This window comes from Cyanistes caeruleus, chromosome 6 (genome assembly GCF_971803275.1).
Source record: "Cyanistes caeruleus chromosome 6, bCyaCae1.hap1.1, whole genome shotgun sequence".
Classification (NCBI taxonomy): domain Eukaryota; kingdom Metazoa; phylum Chordata; class Aves; order Passeriformes; family Paridae; genus Cyanistes; species Cyanistes caeruleus.
This window is the reverse complement of record NC_141706.1, coordinates 31,889,511-31,904,112: the sequence shown is the minus strand read 5'-3', so window position 1 is coordinate 31,904,112 and position 14,602 is coordinate 31,889,511. Positions and strand designations below refer to the sequence as shown.

Sequence of the window (14,602 nt, the reverse complement as noted above, 5' to 3'; positions counted from 1 at the left end):
AGCATATGCTGTTGTATACATTGAAGAATAAAAAAATCAGCTCAAAAAGGCAGATATGGTTCATTAGTGGATGACACAATGCCTCTAGTATAGGTCTCAATTAAGGCTTGTAGCATGATCTGGGCCACTTCAGACTGAAAGAGAACATGGACGTCTAGCCTATTTCTTCAAGAGCTAGAATCTCAAACCCAGTGTCTCTAACATGGCAAAACTTCAATCTTTCAACTTGAACTAAAAAAATTCAACATCAAACAATTCCAAATAAAGTATAGGCGCTTCTTTGTCCCATCCAGTTCTATATGAAGAACATAAGGATCCCACCCTCCCAGTATTACTTGGATATTTAATTCTTCAGCAACTACAGAGTGATAGTAAAGAAAAAAAAAAAAATGGGAGAAAAAAATACCCAAAGCAAAACCATTCATCTCCATTCCTTTCCAAGTATCTAATCATCTGTCTTGATGCCAAATGTGCTGTGCAGTTTTATATTTTACTGCTAAACAAGCTACTGGCAGCACTGGTCATTTTACACTTAGAGCAGCAGCAAGCACTGGATATTTAGTCTGCTGTATCTCCATGTGACCCCCCCCCCCCCAACCAGCTGCTAAGAAAAAAGGAAACTGTATGCATTTCATAAGATTTTTATTAACAACTGTAACAACTCCCCCAGAAAACAGACTTCTGTTTCATCAGTAGCTAATTTTTTTTTTTAAGAAATACCACAAAAATGTGTAAGTACCAAAAAGTGGAATTATACTCCAGATTCAGCTCTTACCTCTTGATTTATTAGTGTCTTTGTCTACCTCATAGGTTGCCTTCTCAGGGGACCGAAGCTCTGGTTCATGCTCCTGCTGGAGGAAACAAATGCAAGAAAATATTCATCTATACATCTCACTTCCACACTAAAATTCACCGTGTAAGATGTACTAGTTCACCCCAAATCATAGAAACATGCTGTGTTTGACAATGTTACAGGCTCCATCTTAGAAGGGCTCTATTAACATGAATGTTAAATGAACACTTAAGCCTTACATAATAATGCACTTGTGGCAGCCATGAATTTCCCCAAACAAGACAATGCTTATCACAGTAACAGGGTACGTTTACCAGCACTGAAAAGTGATTTAGGCTCCACCTTCCACAGCCCTACCACCACCAAATGCAAGTCAAGCCCTCATGTCATGTGGGAGTTTCTGGGGAAAAAATTTAATTCAACATTTTCAATATTTCTGCCTTTTCTATAATACACACTAGTTACAGTGTGACTTCTTACCTTTACACTGCAACTCTGTGAATCGCTTTTGTCTTTCTGCTGCTTCTTCTCCTCTCTCCTGTGCTCATAGGCTCGCACCCTTGCACAAGTCATTAAACTCTCAAAGTACATGTAGACAGGATCCTTGTCCTCCTCTCGAATCTAAAAGAAAAAAAAAAGAGACAAAACCCTCTTTTCTCTGTTCTGGATGCACATTAGATTCACAAATCAGCTTTGCTTTCTAAAAACACTTCAACATAAATGCTTCAATAGTAAGAGTCAAAAGAAAAGTCCAGCATTTAAAGCTACATCTGCGTTCCCAGTATCATCACAGAGCCATCACCAGCTCCCTGAAATTCAAACCCATTCAGATATTCTTCTAAGTGAAGAAAAAAATGCTAAGTATCATGCATTCTTTAACATTATCTGGTATATATTAAATAGCTACTCTGGTATGTTTGTTCTGCAGATATAACTACACTCCACTCTATGGCTGCTTTTCCTCTACTGCTGTTGTTGCTTCTGTTGCTGTTGTTGATACTAAGGTGAGGCGAGACATAAAGCCAGATTCTTAGAACACTGGAACCTCAAGAAAGAACAAAAAACAACATTCCAGAACTACAATGAACACTCTGTGCCAGTATCAACATTTTTTGCAAGTAATTCATATTTAGATAGGCTACATTATGTAGCTAATAACTTTTACAAACATCACAGGACTAAAAATAATTTTGACAAAAATAGCATACTTTTAAGGAGGCTATTAGTGAATCATAATCACCTTCCACCATCTCCATACTGCTACAATAAATTCTCAACAGAAGATGAACATAATAAAGATCTGTATACTATCAATCCATCCTAGCTTATCAACACATCTACAGGCAGTCAGTCCTAGGCTTTCACCTCAAACTTCTCTAAAATTGCCTAGCACAGAATCTATTGGCGGTATTTGTTTTAATTTTCAGTACAAAAAACCCATGCATCTCTTTCTTTCTCTTACCACAGGATTTGGTCTAGGAGTGTATACTCTGCCTGGTTTTGTCCCACTGGAAGATCTGTTCTTACTAGGAAGCAAGACCTCTGGGTTGGGCAGAACCATAGATTTAACTGGTTCCATAACAGATGGTGTTGGGACATAAATTGGCTCTGGATCTACTTCACCTTCCACTTTCACCCACAATGGACAATTCCTAACAGGTTGTTCTGGCTCTGAGTCACAGATAGCTGAAAAAAAAGATAAAAACCAAGAATTACTTACAAATAAGACACCATCTAATGCAGAAGTAACAGAATTTTTTGTTTGACTTTGAGGTCTAGCCATGCAGCAATCACTAGTCCAAACTGCCAGAAAATACTGGTTGCTTTTCTTGCCTCAAATTCTAGTCAAAAGTGACTGGGATTTGTCCACAAGGAAGAAGAAATATAAATAGAAATGTTTCTATGCTAATCCTCATTTATCACTTTTACTGTGATGCAAGATCTGCAAAACCACTGAAAATTAGTGACCTCCACTGATGCTGCATACTGAAAAATCACAACACACCAAAAAAATCCCAGGCCTGTATAGTATGGCTATATGGAAAAATTAATTTATTCCAGTGGAACACCAGAGAATTCTTTGTTTTAGCTATTGCTAAAAGTACTGCTAGGAAAAAACTGAAAATGTAAATTCATGGGCAGTTTCTACCAACCTGGTTTTCTGAGCATACCTCAGGCCAGATCTGAAATTACCATAAATAAATAGACTTTCAAGGAACTCTACAGCTATATACAGCAACTGAAAATGCAGGTCTAGATACTGACTTGTTTACAGGGAAAGATAATGGCACTGTAGCAGTGAACATTACTAAAAATGACAGCAGTAATTATCCCATATCCATAGTTCTTAAAGACATTTGGAGAGTTGAACAACAGTTCAAACTACCAACAAGAAACTCCAACTACTTGATTCAATAAATAACTACACAGTGCCCAAAATGCTGATCACATAGGAATTAATAAAAATAAAAATGTTATTTCCTGCAAGCTGGATTTAGAAATGGTATCACTACTACATCCTAATAAAAAATGCCCACCAAGTTTGGTGGTTTGCTCTAAGTAATCTCCACCAATACTCACTGTATTCCACCCTTTTTCTCTTCTTCCTATCCTTCTGCTTCATCTCCTCTTCTTCCACGTCCCCCTCTTCTTCTACATCTTCATCCTCCTGCTGTTGTCCTTGTGTTCCGAACAGCACAAGATTTCCACGCGCAGCCTTTTTCATCATTTTCTTATGTTTTGATCCTCCCTTCACCAGCAAGACCCTTCTCTTGAGGCAGGTACACCCAAACATGCAGTCTGGCCTGCGGCAGTGGGTAGGCTGCCGTTTCTCCAGTGCCAGACTGGCACATATGCAGCCCAGTCGGCAGAAATCGTTGTTGCAAGGAGGTGCTCGTCGTCTTATTATCTTGTGGATAGGTTTGTTTTTAAGAGACGCCTAAAAAAATTTTTAAATAAGTATAAACTTCATATTTTAGCAAGAGGAATATTTTAGAAAATTATATCAAGCATATGCAAAATTGCTATTCAATTGCTATGCAATTCAAACCCCTCAAGCTACATTGTTAATGCACAAATACTTGTCCTCTACATGACAAAAACAAAAAAAGCCCCAACAAAACAGTTTGGATACAAAGTATTTTGAGAGGCAACTGGAGACAGCAATACCATCCTGATAATAAGCAGGATCAGAAAAAAGCAGAAGTTACCATGTGACAACCAGGTTACATGACCAGGATTTTTTTGCAGTTAGCTCAACTGAAAACATTAAAATGAAAATAGCAAGGAAATGCAGTTACTGAATAACAATTATATTAACCTAAATTTTAATGGTGATAACTTTAAACATTTTAACTTATTAATAATTTGTATCAATATGCTAGTATCACAACTAGTTTTTTCTCATGCTGCTAAGTCAGCACTCCTCAAGTTTCACTGCAAAGACTACACTACAGAGGAATCTCATGCTTTATCATGATTCTTAGCAGTTTCAGTCTTATTTTCTGCACTTCTATGCAACATCCATGAGTGGGCAGATTAAAAAAAGCAACAGTACAGAAAATAAACTATTACAGATTTACCTGAGCCGTAAGCAGGGTTGCCAAAGAGATGTCTGCTCGCTCTTCTGTAATATAGGTCCTTGGTTTCCCATCCCAAAGAGCACAGTCTTCCAAGTCCATTAACTTCACTTGAGATTTAGACAAGCCTGGTGGACGAGGTGCTTGGTGATGCTGTGGTGCTTGACGCAAACTAATCTGTTTTGGAAGTGTATTTTCATCCACAGTTGGCAGCACAAAACCATCTGCCTGATTACTCAAACTGTTAGCAGACTTAGCAGACTTTTCCCCTGACACTGCTGAGTTCTGTTTCTGCTTTGCAGGAAAAGGTGAAGGCAGAATAGGTTTGTAAGATCTTACTCTGTTTGCAGATGTCTGTCTGGTTTGAGTCTTTGTTTTCCTAGAGGTAGATGATGGAGGAACAGGCTTCAGTGTGTAAGATGTTGATGGAATTACAGTGGACTGCTTCTTTAAAACACTGTCAAGTGTTCGAACATAGCTAGTGCTCTTAGTGGGAAGCTGATACACCACAGGAGAAGCAGGAGTGTTAGAAGAAGAAAATCCCATACTTGTTTCCATCAATTTCCCTTCATTTTCCAGGTACTCATCCAGCTTGTCACTACAGAACGCTGAGCGATTCTTCAATGAACCTTCTGAACTGCCACCTAAAAAAATGAGAAGCACTTTAACTTGTGGAGTTAAATCTTATAATAAGCAAACACGGTAGGATATGTAAATACATCTCTAAAAAATGCACTCTTCTACGAGAACTGTATATAATACAGACACACCAAATATAATCTATTCTGACACACAACCAGCAGCCAGCAAAACTGTTTTTGTGGAGATCTTACATGTGTATTTGTGGTGGATTGGCCTTGGCTGGACTTCAGGGGCCCACCAAGCCACTCTATTGCTCACCTTCTCGGCAGAATGGGGGGTTGGAAGCAAGCTGCAAAAAAACCTCATGGGTCAATATAAAGGAAATTTAATAAAGTAAAAGCAAAGGCTGTGTGTTGAAGCAAAGGGAAATAAAAGATTTATTCTCTGTGTCCCACCAGCAGGTGATGTACAGGCACCTCTTTGGAAGAAGGGCTTCCGAACAAGTAGTACTTACTCCAGAAGACAAATATCACAAGTAACAAATGCCCCCTCTTCTTCTCCATTCTCTTAAGCTTTTATTGCTGAGCAGACATACAGTACGGAATATCCCCTTGGTCAGCTTGGGTCAGCTGTTCCATGCCCCCTCCCAGGATCTTGTCCACCCACTGGCTACTGCAGAATGGGGAGTGTTGTGAGGCAGCCTTGGTGCTTTCTGAGCACTGCTCAGCAGTAGCCCAAACACTGATATTTTCAGCTTTCCAGCTGCCAGTACACAGCACAGCACTGTGAGAGCTGCTGTGGAGAAAATGAATTCCAGCTCAGCCAGACCCCACACAGCATTCACTCACAAAAACACTACAGGCCTTCTGTGCCTCTAGTCTTACTTTATTTGTCCTGAACACCTGGCCTACCTGATCAGTGCAATGTATCTGGAACAGTGCAAACAACACTGTATAGAAGTGCAGAATGTACACTATCAATATTTAATCTAAAGTAATATATTGACAAATTTTCAACAATCCATTTGAGGCATGACAAAATAATCAAATACGCAAAGGCCATCTGCTCTAACTGGAGTTAAAAATACATCAATGTAAGTGAAAATTACTCAGGTTCGTTTGGGACCCTGAGGCAACAGAACTCCGGAATTACCATACTTCCATATGAACTCAAAACTCAAATACCAAACCAAAACTATGACAGCTTTGATCTTCACACAAGCCTGTGTAAAACAGAACACGTATTTTTATTTCACTCACAGTTTCTCTCTTTCCTTACTCATCTCCATTCTGACTATGGAACCAGTACTAAAAAATTCTTTCATCGTAACAGTCTCAATATAAAAAAAAACACCTCTCTCATTAAAACACACACAAATACCAAATTGCAAGGTCTGTGGAAGGCCAAGAAAATGGCCACATGTTGGAAATATGTACATTGATCTCTCTCTTTTTATTTTTTTACCTTCATTTCTAGAAGCACCATGAAGCTTCCCTCGCCAGCCTTTGATTTTTGTGAAATCATTTGTTTTTCCTGTCCTGGAAACAAAAGGAAATCCAGTATCTGGAAAAGAAGAAAGCTAGCCTCAGTTTATGAACCAAGTTTAATTGTATCAGTGTCTTAGCAAACTCTCCTTACTCCTTTTCAGGGACCGGTGAACAGTAGCAAAATCAATAGGTTTGAAGCAACTTGATTTTTACTTTCTTTTGTTTTAATTAACGGAATACTTAACAAGAAGGCCAAGGTTCCTGTAGAGTTCTACTCAATGGCCGAGCATCTGCTATTCCACAGAAAAAGTGTTTCCTTTATTTTCAGTTTTAGCCTCCTTAGCAATGTACTAAAGCAGTTGGCTCCCAAAGTCTAATGGGCCAAACAACTAATTAGTAGGCTAAAATGGAAGAGGCAGGTTTTGAGCTCGTACTACAGCCTCACTCAGTAAGAGTAATTTGCTTGTCTCCCCTCAGTTGGGCCAATGACTTTTATAACACCTGCAGAAACTTCATTTAATGTTTGCTGTTCTGTCAAATTCAGATGAGGGGCATGGACAGTGAATAACCACAAAAAGACAAACAATTACATCTTTGTCAAGTTATGCATCAACTGTAGGAGCTAAGATGGGATGTAACAATCCTAACAGGGATCTGTGTGGCCATTTAACTTATTCTTAGGCCAGAAATAATGGCATTGGACACTATGCTGACTGAGGTCTTCTGAATTCAATCTTCCCCTCCTGCAGTGTAAACAATCTGAAATTCAACTGCCTCTACCAGCTCCAAAAAGCAGTAGATTAAGAAAGATAAAAGTAATCAGAATATTACAGTGGAAGAAACAGTTAAGCAGAAGACGGATAAGCACATAAGCTATACTTTGTCCATCCAGTTCACTCTATCAACAGTATGAGAATCCTAGTCACAGTGTGAGAAATGCACTTGTTTGGATACCAAGCAAGTTTCAAAAAGAACAATCAGTCACAACTTTTGTAACTAATAATTATCATGAAGTTATAGGGTAGCCCCCGTGTGGCATCTCAAGGTCTTCTGGAAAATACTGATACGCATCTCTGTGAAAGACAACTTTTTTTTTGTTTGTTTGGCATGTGAGTAACATCAGACAAATTCAGATTGCTTAAGCTTTTTCTACGGAATTTGAGAGGTCAGTATAAAACAGATACTATTAGTGGATCACAACCATCACAAAACAGGAACCCTCAAAATAATCCAGCCACAATTACTCAGGACTCCTTGCCCAGTAACCACAAAATGACCTAAGGAAATTCTCTTATTTTGTCCTTTTAGTATCATTTTAATCTCTTTAGATACCAAGTTGAACTAAACAGACATTCTCTCCCTGTTGATAATAGGCAAAACTTGAGATATTACAGCAAATTCATATTCTACCCACCTGGAGAATTGGGGTTGGTACCTGGATAGCTCCACAGAGAGTAATTTGAGTAGGAAAGAGGAAGTTGCACACCCAAATATTTCAAGTCAATGCTCATTGTTGGATCCACAGAATTCAACTTCAGTCCCACTAAGAAACAAGTAACAATAAATGTCTCAATGCAGAAAGATGTTAGGAAAAAGAAAATCAGATATTCACTAAAAGATAAACCATTCAGTTACCATGGGCTTTTCTGGCATTCCCTCACCATTTTAAGAGACTTGAAAAAAAGCATTAATGCCATAACAGTTACTTACATTGGATTTATATCAGGTATAAATTAAAGAGCATTTTACACAACGGAAATTACTTTTCATAGTTTTTTTTGATTGCTACTGACGTTTTCACAGAAATTTGTTAACCACCGTGCCAGTGCTGTAATAAATCTCGTAATAAAGACTTTCATCTGCTTTTCTGAGTAAGTCAGCACGATTTACATCTTTGAAGGCTAGAGTTACTCTCTGAACCCAGCTCAGCTGACTGACATTCATATCCCTAAATTATCAAGCCTCCCAGCAGTACTTGCACATCCCCTTTTGTACTGAGTTAAACCTGTGCAAGAACGTATATAACGCATATATCAGCTTCAACCAGCAGGAAGAGACAACAAACCACATTTTAGTTCTGAAGAATGTGTGTTTGTTTGACTGTTATGATATAAATATGAGTTTAGACAGTCATATTAGGATTCATTTGGTCCTGAAACGGGGGAAAATGACTATAAAGAAACATAAAATCAGTGTTGTTAAAAGCACTGAAGCATTTGTGGTGGCATCAAAGTGTTCCTTCATTAACAACCCCAATACTCAAACTGAAAGATGTACTTGGTAGCAAAAGTTATTTCTGTCAATGGCAGCACAAATATAGATACAGAAGTGCTGAAAAAAGTAAAAGCTAGGAAAATTGATACTGCACCTTTTTAGAAAATAATTGTTACCAAATTCAAGAAATCGCTGTCAATCAAATTCAGCTCACAGCTGGGAGCTGAAAACTTTTATTTTGAATTTTAGCTACAGAAACTTAGAAATGTTGCTCCTGTTGCCCACAAGTTTGAATTGAATACATTAAATGTATACATATTGAAACTGAGAATGTACGACTTGACAAGGCTGTATTTGCACAACAAAGTTGTATTTGCACAACAAAGCTGTATTTGCACAACAAAGCTGTATTTGCACATACAGTGGAAACCTTGTGCTGGCCATACACGTTTATGCTCACAAGTGGAAACACAGTGACCAGATTACTAGCAGCCTGAAAACAATTGACATGAAACAAATCTCAGACATGGTTATTTAAACAGATACTGTTATCACAGACAGTCTAGTGAGATGTAATTTTTGTATCTACATAGGGAAAATGAGAAGCAAATCAATCTGATGTTTTGTATAAAAACATGCCAACTGACAAATGTCAAGATGCCATCCATTTCTTTTTTTCTATTCAAATGAAATGGAAAGAGTACAGATTTTATTTTTCTTTACACTCCCTTCTGTCACCTGCAAAAACAAGCTTCTTTGTTTTACACTCAAACAAAAATAAGAACATCACACATGCACAAAATATTTTTTTCAGTTTAGGATCATGCAGTAAAAAACACCAGAGACAAAACCCAGGAGGCTGAGCCCAAGCACAACACGGAATGACCGCAGAGAACAAATGGTAACAGTTGAGTATTATGTCAATACTTACTGTATTGACATGTATCACATGGTTACCAAGACACTGTAATTTTATGATACCTTTTCTGGGTAAAGGTAACACCTAGGAGGTCCACAATGAAATCCTACAATGGCTTAACATCACTAGTTCTCATCATAGACCATGTATAAACCATTCAATCCAATGTTCTTCACCACAGAAGCTCTGTGAGGACCCAGAATAGCTCATATGAGAGCCCAGATCAGTACCTGGAGTCTCAATCCCACAGTGTTACAGTTACATATTTGAAACATTCAGGGCCAGAAGGTCAGGAGTATGAAGTACAACATTTCCATGTGTATCAATAATTTCATCGCCTGATGCCATGTTAATGTCACTGGTCTCAGGACTACTACTGCGGATGTCTCTCTACATCATCAGAAGAGAGAACATTAAGCTCCACGCTGTGGATCCTCAACTCTCCTCCATCTACCTCAGGATAACATTGTATATAAACAGAAGACCACAAACTAGAAGTAGGTACTTGTAGTGCTTGGCCCTTTTACATGGCTAGTGAACAGGATGAACAGGGACGCAAGGAAATAAGGACTCAAATCATAGTAAATGTAATCTTGGTTAAACACTGTTGGATCTCTAGCTCTTCTACTCACCAGGAAATGCCTACTTTTATGAAGGAGTAAAACCAGCTCTATCTGCTTTCAACTAGGTTTAGGTCATTACAAAACAGGCAGTGTTGGAAGGCTCAGCAACTTCTGCAAGAGGCACACAACACGCAGACTCCTGCTCTCCTGTTGGAGATTCAGGAGTCACCTTTTGCCACCTCCACATTTTCTAGTCTGCAACAAAAATGTGTGCAGATGAAAAGCCAGGTCCCAGCTGTATTAGGCATACACAGTATTGGTGCCAGTAGGAAATTATCAGCTGAGTATGACTAAGTGTAATGATCAACCAGATGCATCAGTATGTACACGACCACTCACCTTCCTGAAGGCTAGGATGTATTACTTGTTTATGCCTCAAGGTCTTCAGCTCTTCCATCAACTCTTTTTCCAGTACTTGTATTCTTGCTTGACAATCTACTCAAAAAATAAGAAAACATAGAAAAACAAATGCCACGCAAAAAAACTGTCTTAATTAATTTTTCAGTGTGTCTTTACAAATTCCCTTTTTGCAGAGAAGAGCCACTCACCAAAAATAATAAAAAAAAAAGTACCTGGATCACTTGTAGTCAACAGGGGAGCCTGAAGATTCTGTGACTCTTCTCCACCAGCTCTATCAACAGTGTTAATATCAAGAGCTTCCTATATACAGGAAGAGCCTTGAGTAAGTTAAGATACCTTAAAACACTTAGATGCAAAGTAGGCCACATCAAATATCACCAAATTACTCAAAGTGTGAGACTGTTTCATAAACAAACATGCATCCTTTTATACAGAACTCTAGACCCTCTACCTTTTCCTAGGCTGCAAGAAGTAAGACCATATTATGAGTAACACGGGGCAAAAATAAGAACAGATTCAGAAAAAGGCCACAAAACTCCAAACTCAGTTTAAAAGAAAATATAACCTCAGCTTGTAAGCACAAAGGCTTTAAAAGAGTTTTGAATTTTACTCCACAACAATGAGGTTTTACCTTTGATGCAAAGGACACAAAAAGTACACCGTCAACATCTTCAAGGTCCGGTTTAACATCTGGAAGGATACTCCCAGGCCCCAGAGAAGTGTTCTTGCTTGCTACTGCATTTTTCCCTACACCTTTAGGTGGTCGACCAGCCTTGGAAATTTTCAGTTTCCGGGGCCTTCCTCTTTTATTTGTAACTGATGATAGAGTGCTTTGATTGTTACCAGAGCCTTTGAGGGACATAGGGTTCTTCAGCATGCCAGGCCTTTTTCTGCCACAGATCTCTTTATCTGGAAAGTCACAACTTACTGAGCCCCTGAGATTAAAATTAGGTGATTTGGATAGAGTCCACTGGGCCTCTCCGATTGAACAGTATTTCTGTGACGTTTTACTCCCAGGAGATTCTTTCTTCATAACTAACTCTTCAGGCACAGTCACTGTGCCTGAGCAAGAGTCTTTGTGATTTTCGAAACACACGGGCAAGGAATCTACAATTGCACTCAAAGGGGATTTATCCTTCTTGCAAGAAGAAAGCATGGTCTGTGGCAGCTCAGATATCTTCACTGTGCTCTTTGTGACAGCACAAGGTTCCAAATAGACCACAGGCATCTTACCACTATCCAGTTTTAACATTTTTGCTTTGGCAACACCTGAAGGAGTGGTTAGCATACGCTTCCTAGACCTGAATTCTCCATCAATTCCATCTGTTTCACGGCGTCTCATTAGGTGTTTCTGTACAACAGGATCATCATCGTCAGTGTTGGAAAATTCATCAGTTTCTTCATCTGTGTCTTCCTGTTTCACTGTAATTCCTTGAGTGCAAATATTTGACTCGTAGTCATAGTCATCTACTGGCTCTTCTTTAATGACTACATTGAAGTGTCCATTTGGGTCCAACGGAGATGTCACACGGGAATTGCTTTCGTAACTGCTAGCAATGGGACTGGGGTGGAAGGGAGGGGACAAAATCAAAATATAATGTAAGATCTTTATCAAATCTCCTTTACCAAAATTCCACCATCTCCCATAACTTTTAGTTATACTGCAAAAAGCTTCTAAAATGCTCTCAGACATAAGTCTGCTCAATAAACTGTCATTTACCAGCTTACATTTTTAGAAGCACCCAAGAAACCCCAAGAAATGGCCATTATTAAGAACAATCCAACTTCTTATCTGAAGGCAGCAGCACAACTTCCTTCCCTACTAATATCAGGATGACATTTGCACTTTTTCTTCTTTTATTCGGCATGAGCTTATTCTTAGCTGTCATATTTGAAATGCTAAGAAGTGGCCTTAGTTTGCTGTGTCTCATTAAGACAGTAAAACCATTGTGCTTGCAAGTAAGAAGCCAAGTGAGACCTTAAAGCATCAAAATTTTAGTTAATGCACCCTGAAGCCACATACAGACAATTCCTAAATTCAACTGTTGTCTGAACACTTACAGAATACTAATATCTTACTGAATCCTGCTGCATTTGTTGCTAGGTCTGAGCCCTAACCTAACCAGAATTCAAAATACCATGCATCAGATACTGAAGACTAACAGTACAGGCAGCTCATAATGGGCTTCTTTGAAGGCCAGACACATGAGTCAAAGAACTACAGTCACCACTTTTCTCTAGTGTATCAAAACCTGGCTCCTTGTCATATGAGAAAACTGCTGAGGTATGAAGCCAGATACACATACCCAGAACAAAACTCAGAACAAAAATGTCAGAATTTATTTACTCAACATATCACATAGTATTCCAATAATACCTTTATACATATTATATATACTACATATAATTTAATTACATTATTATTGTCAACTTTGTGTTATTAAAATGCTATTAAAGTAAAATTATTTGTTAATGACAACAATTTTAAGTAAAATTTAACATAATTGTAGGACTAATATATTATGTAGAGAGTGAATATTACTTTACATATACTTGATGTATATATGAATGTGTGTCTATTTTATCATTAATATTGTCCAACCCTACCCCTTCAAAGGAGTGCTAAACCCAGTTGAACCCACAGCTGGGATTGAGAAAGGGAAAAAGAAGTGGAGGAAGAAGCTGCTTCCTTCTTGTGTAGACTGAGTACATACTTAAGGAAGAAGAGCAGGGACACACAAGAATCACAACATGGAGCTGGGAGTACTCCCCTCATGAAGAAACACTGCAGTATTAAAAAAGGGAGCTGACAGTCAAGATATAAATGTATATATTTACATACCAAATTCTAAAGAACAAGAAAAGCTATCTAGAAAACTTGTTGCAACTCATAAGGACACTACGTAACCAGCATTAAGCTTAAAGCAAAAATATGACTGCTGCGGGAATAGCAGGCAGCAGGACACTGGAATACCAGTCCTGTTTTGTCTACAGTTTTCACCAGATAATGAGTTTTCTATTAGAAATTTTCTAACCTTCATTTAATGAATAATGTGAAATGTAAGATTAAAAAGCCTTTCTTGGTCAGTGAGTCTACTGTGAAAGAAATTCAAAGACAGACTACTTATAAGTTACCAGCAGCTGAAAATCCTGCCACAATACTAAGCTAAGAGGTTGATTCAGTACAGTAAATCCACAATTTAAGTGAGTATTATTAAGACTCGTCTGCTCTGCTACTTTAAAATTATTGAAAATCAAGAGGCAAAAAATCCTGGCAAACTTGCAGGCCAGGAATAAATTTCTCATCTGAGTTCTATCATTTCTAGTTGGAAGCCCAGTAAAGCCTGGAGTTCCCTAGACTTCTTTTCCTTTCATCTATTGCAAAGTATACACATGCAAATTAAGGATTACCTTTCTATTTGGGACAGTATCCAAACCAAAAAGCCCTGCTGTAAAACTGAAACTTCTAAACATAAATATTGTTTTATTCTGCATAATGCAACCATAAGCCAGGTGGTGACAAGAGTGAAGTATGACCCATGCATGTATATGCATGAGAAGATAAAGGATGTGCACAAAATGTTGTTTTTAAATTCTGATACAATAACCAACTTCTCAAAGAATAAAGAAGTTGCTTTTTAGCACTGAAGCAATTTCATCTGGCCTTTAGTTTCTGAAGTTACATGCAACATAAGTAGTCACAGAAACTCCTCTTCCTCTAATTATGGGAAGATGAATCAAAGAAGCTTTTCCTCTCACAGAATGACTAGGTTGGAAGAGACCTTCAAGATCATCAAGTCCAACCCAGCCCTAACACCTCAACTAGACCATGGTGCCGAGTGCCACATCCAGCCTTCTTTTAAACACCTCTAGAGATGGTGACTCCACCAGCCCCCCGAGCAAACCATTCCAATACTTTATCACCCCTTCTGTAAAAAACTTTTTCCTAATATTCTACCTATATTTCCCTTGGCGCAGCGTAAGACTGTGTCCTCTCGTTCTGTCAGTTGTTTCCTGGAGAAAGAATCAAATCCTCAATCCAAGAT

The 14,602-nt window shown here is 38.4% G+C and overlaps 1 protein-coding gene across 10 annotated transcripts in view; it reads right to left on the bottom strand.

Annotated features, from left to right (window-relative positions):
• MGA (MAX dimerization protein MGA) overlaps window positions 1-14,602 on the bottom strand; it is a 60,689-nt gene that overhangs the window by 28,444 nt on the left and 17,643 nt on the right. For all 10 annotated transcript variants that reach the window (XM_086894227.1, XM_086894233.1, XM_086894228.1 and 7 more), the window contains 10 exons: window positions 11,188-12,118; window positions 10,769-10,856; window positions 10,536-10,631; window positions 7,855-7,983; window positions 6,418-6,516; window positions 4,375-5,015; window positions 3,374-3,731; window positions 2,256-2,479; window positions 1,274-1,414; window positions 776-851 (listed from right to left, as the gene is read on the bottom strand). In XM_086894227.1, coding sequence (XP_086750353.1) covers window positions 776-851; window positions 1,274-1,414; window positions 2,256-2,479; window positions 3,374-3,731; window positions 4,375-5,015; window positions 6,418-6,516; window positions 7,855-7,983; window positions 10,536-10,631; window positions 10,769-10,856; window positions 11,188-12,118 — 2,783 coding nt within the window. The remainder of the gene's footprint in view (window positions 1-775; window positions 852-1,273; window positions 1,415-2,255; window positions 2,480-3,373; window positions 3,732-4,374; window positions 5,016-6,417; window positions 6,517-7,854; window positions 7,984-10,535; window positions 10,632-10,768; window positions 10,857-11,187; window positions 12,119-14,602) is intronic.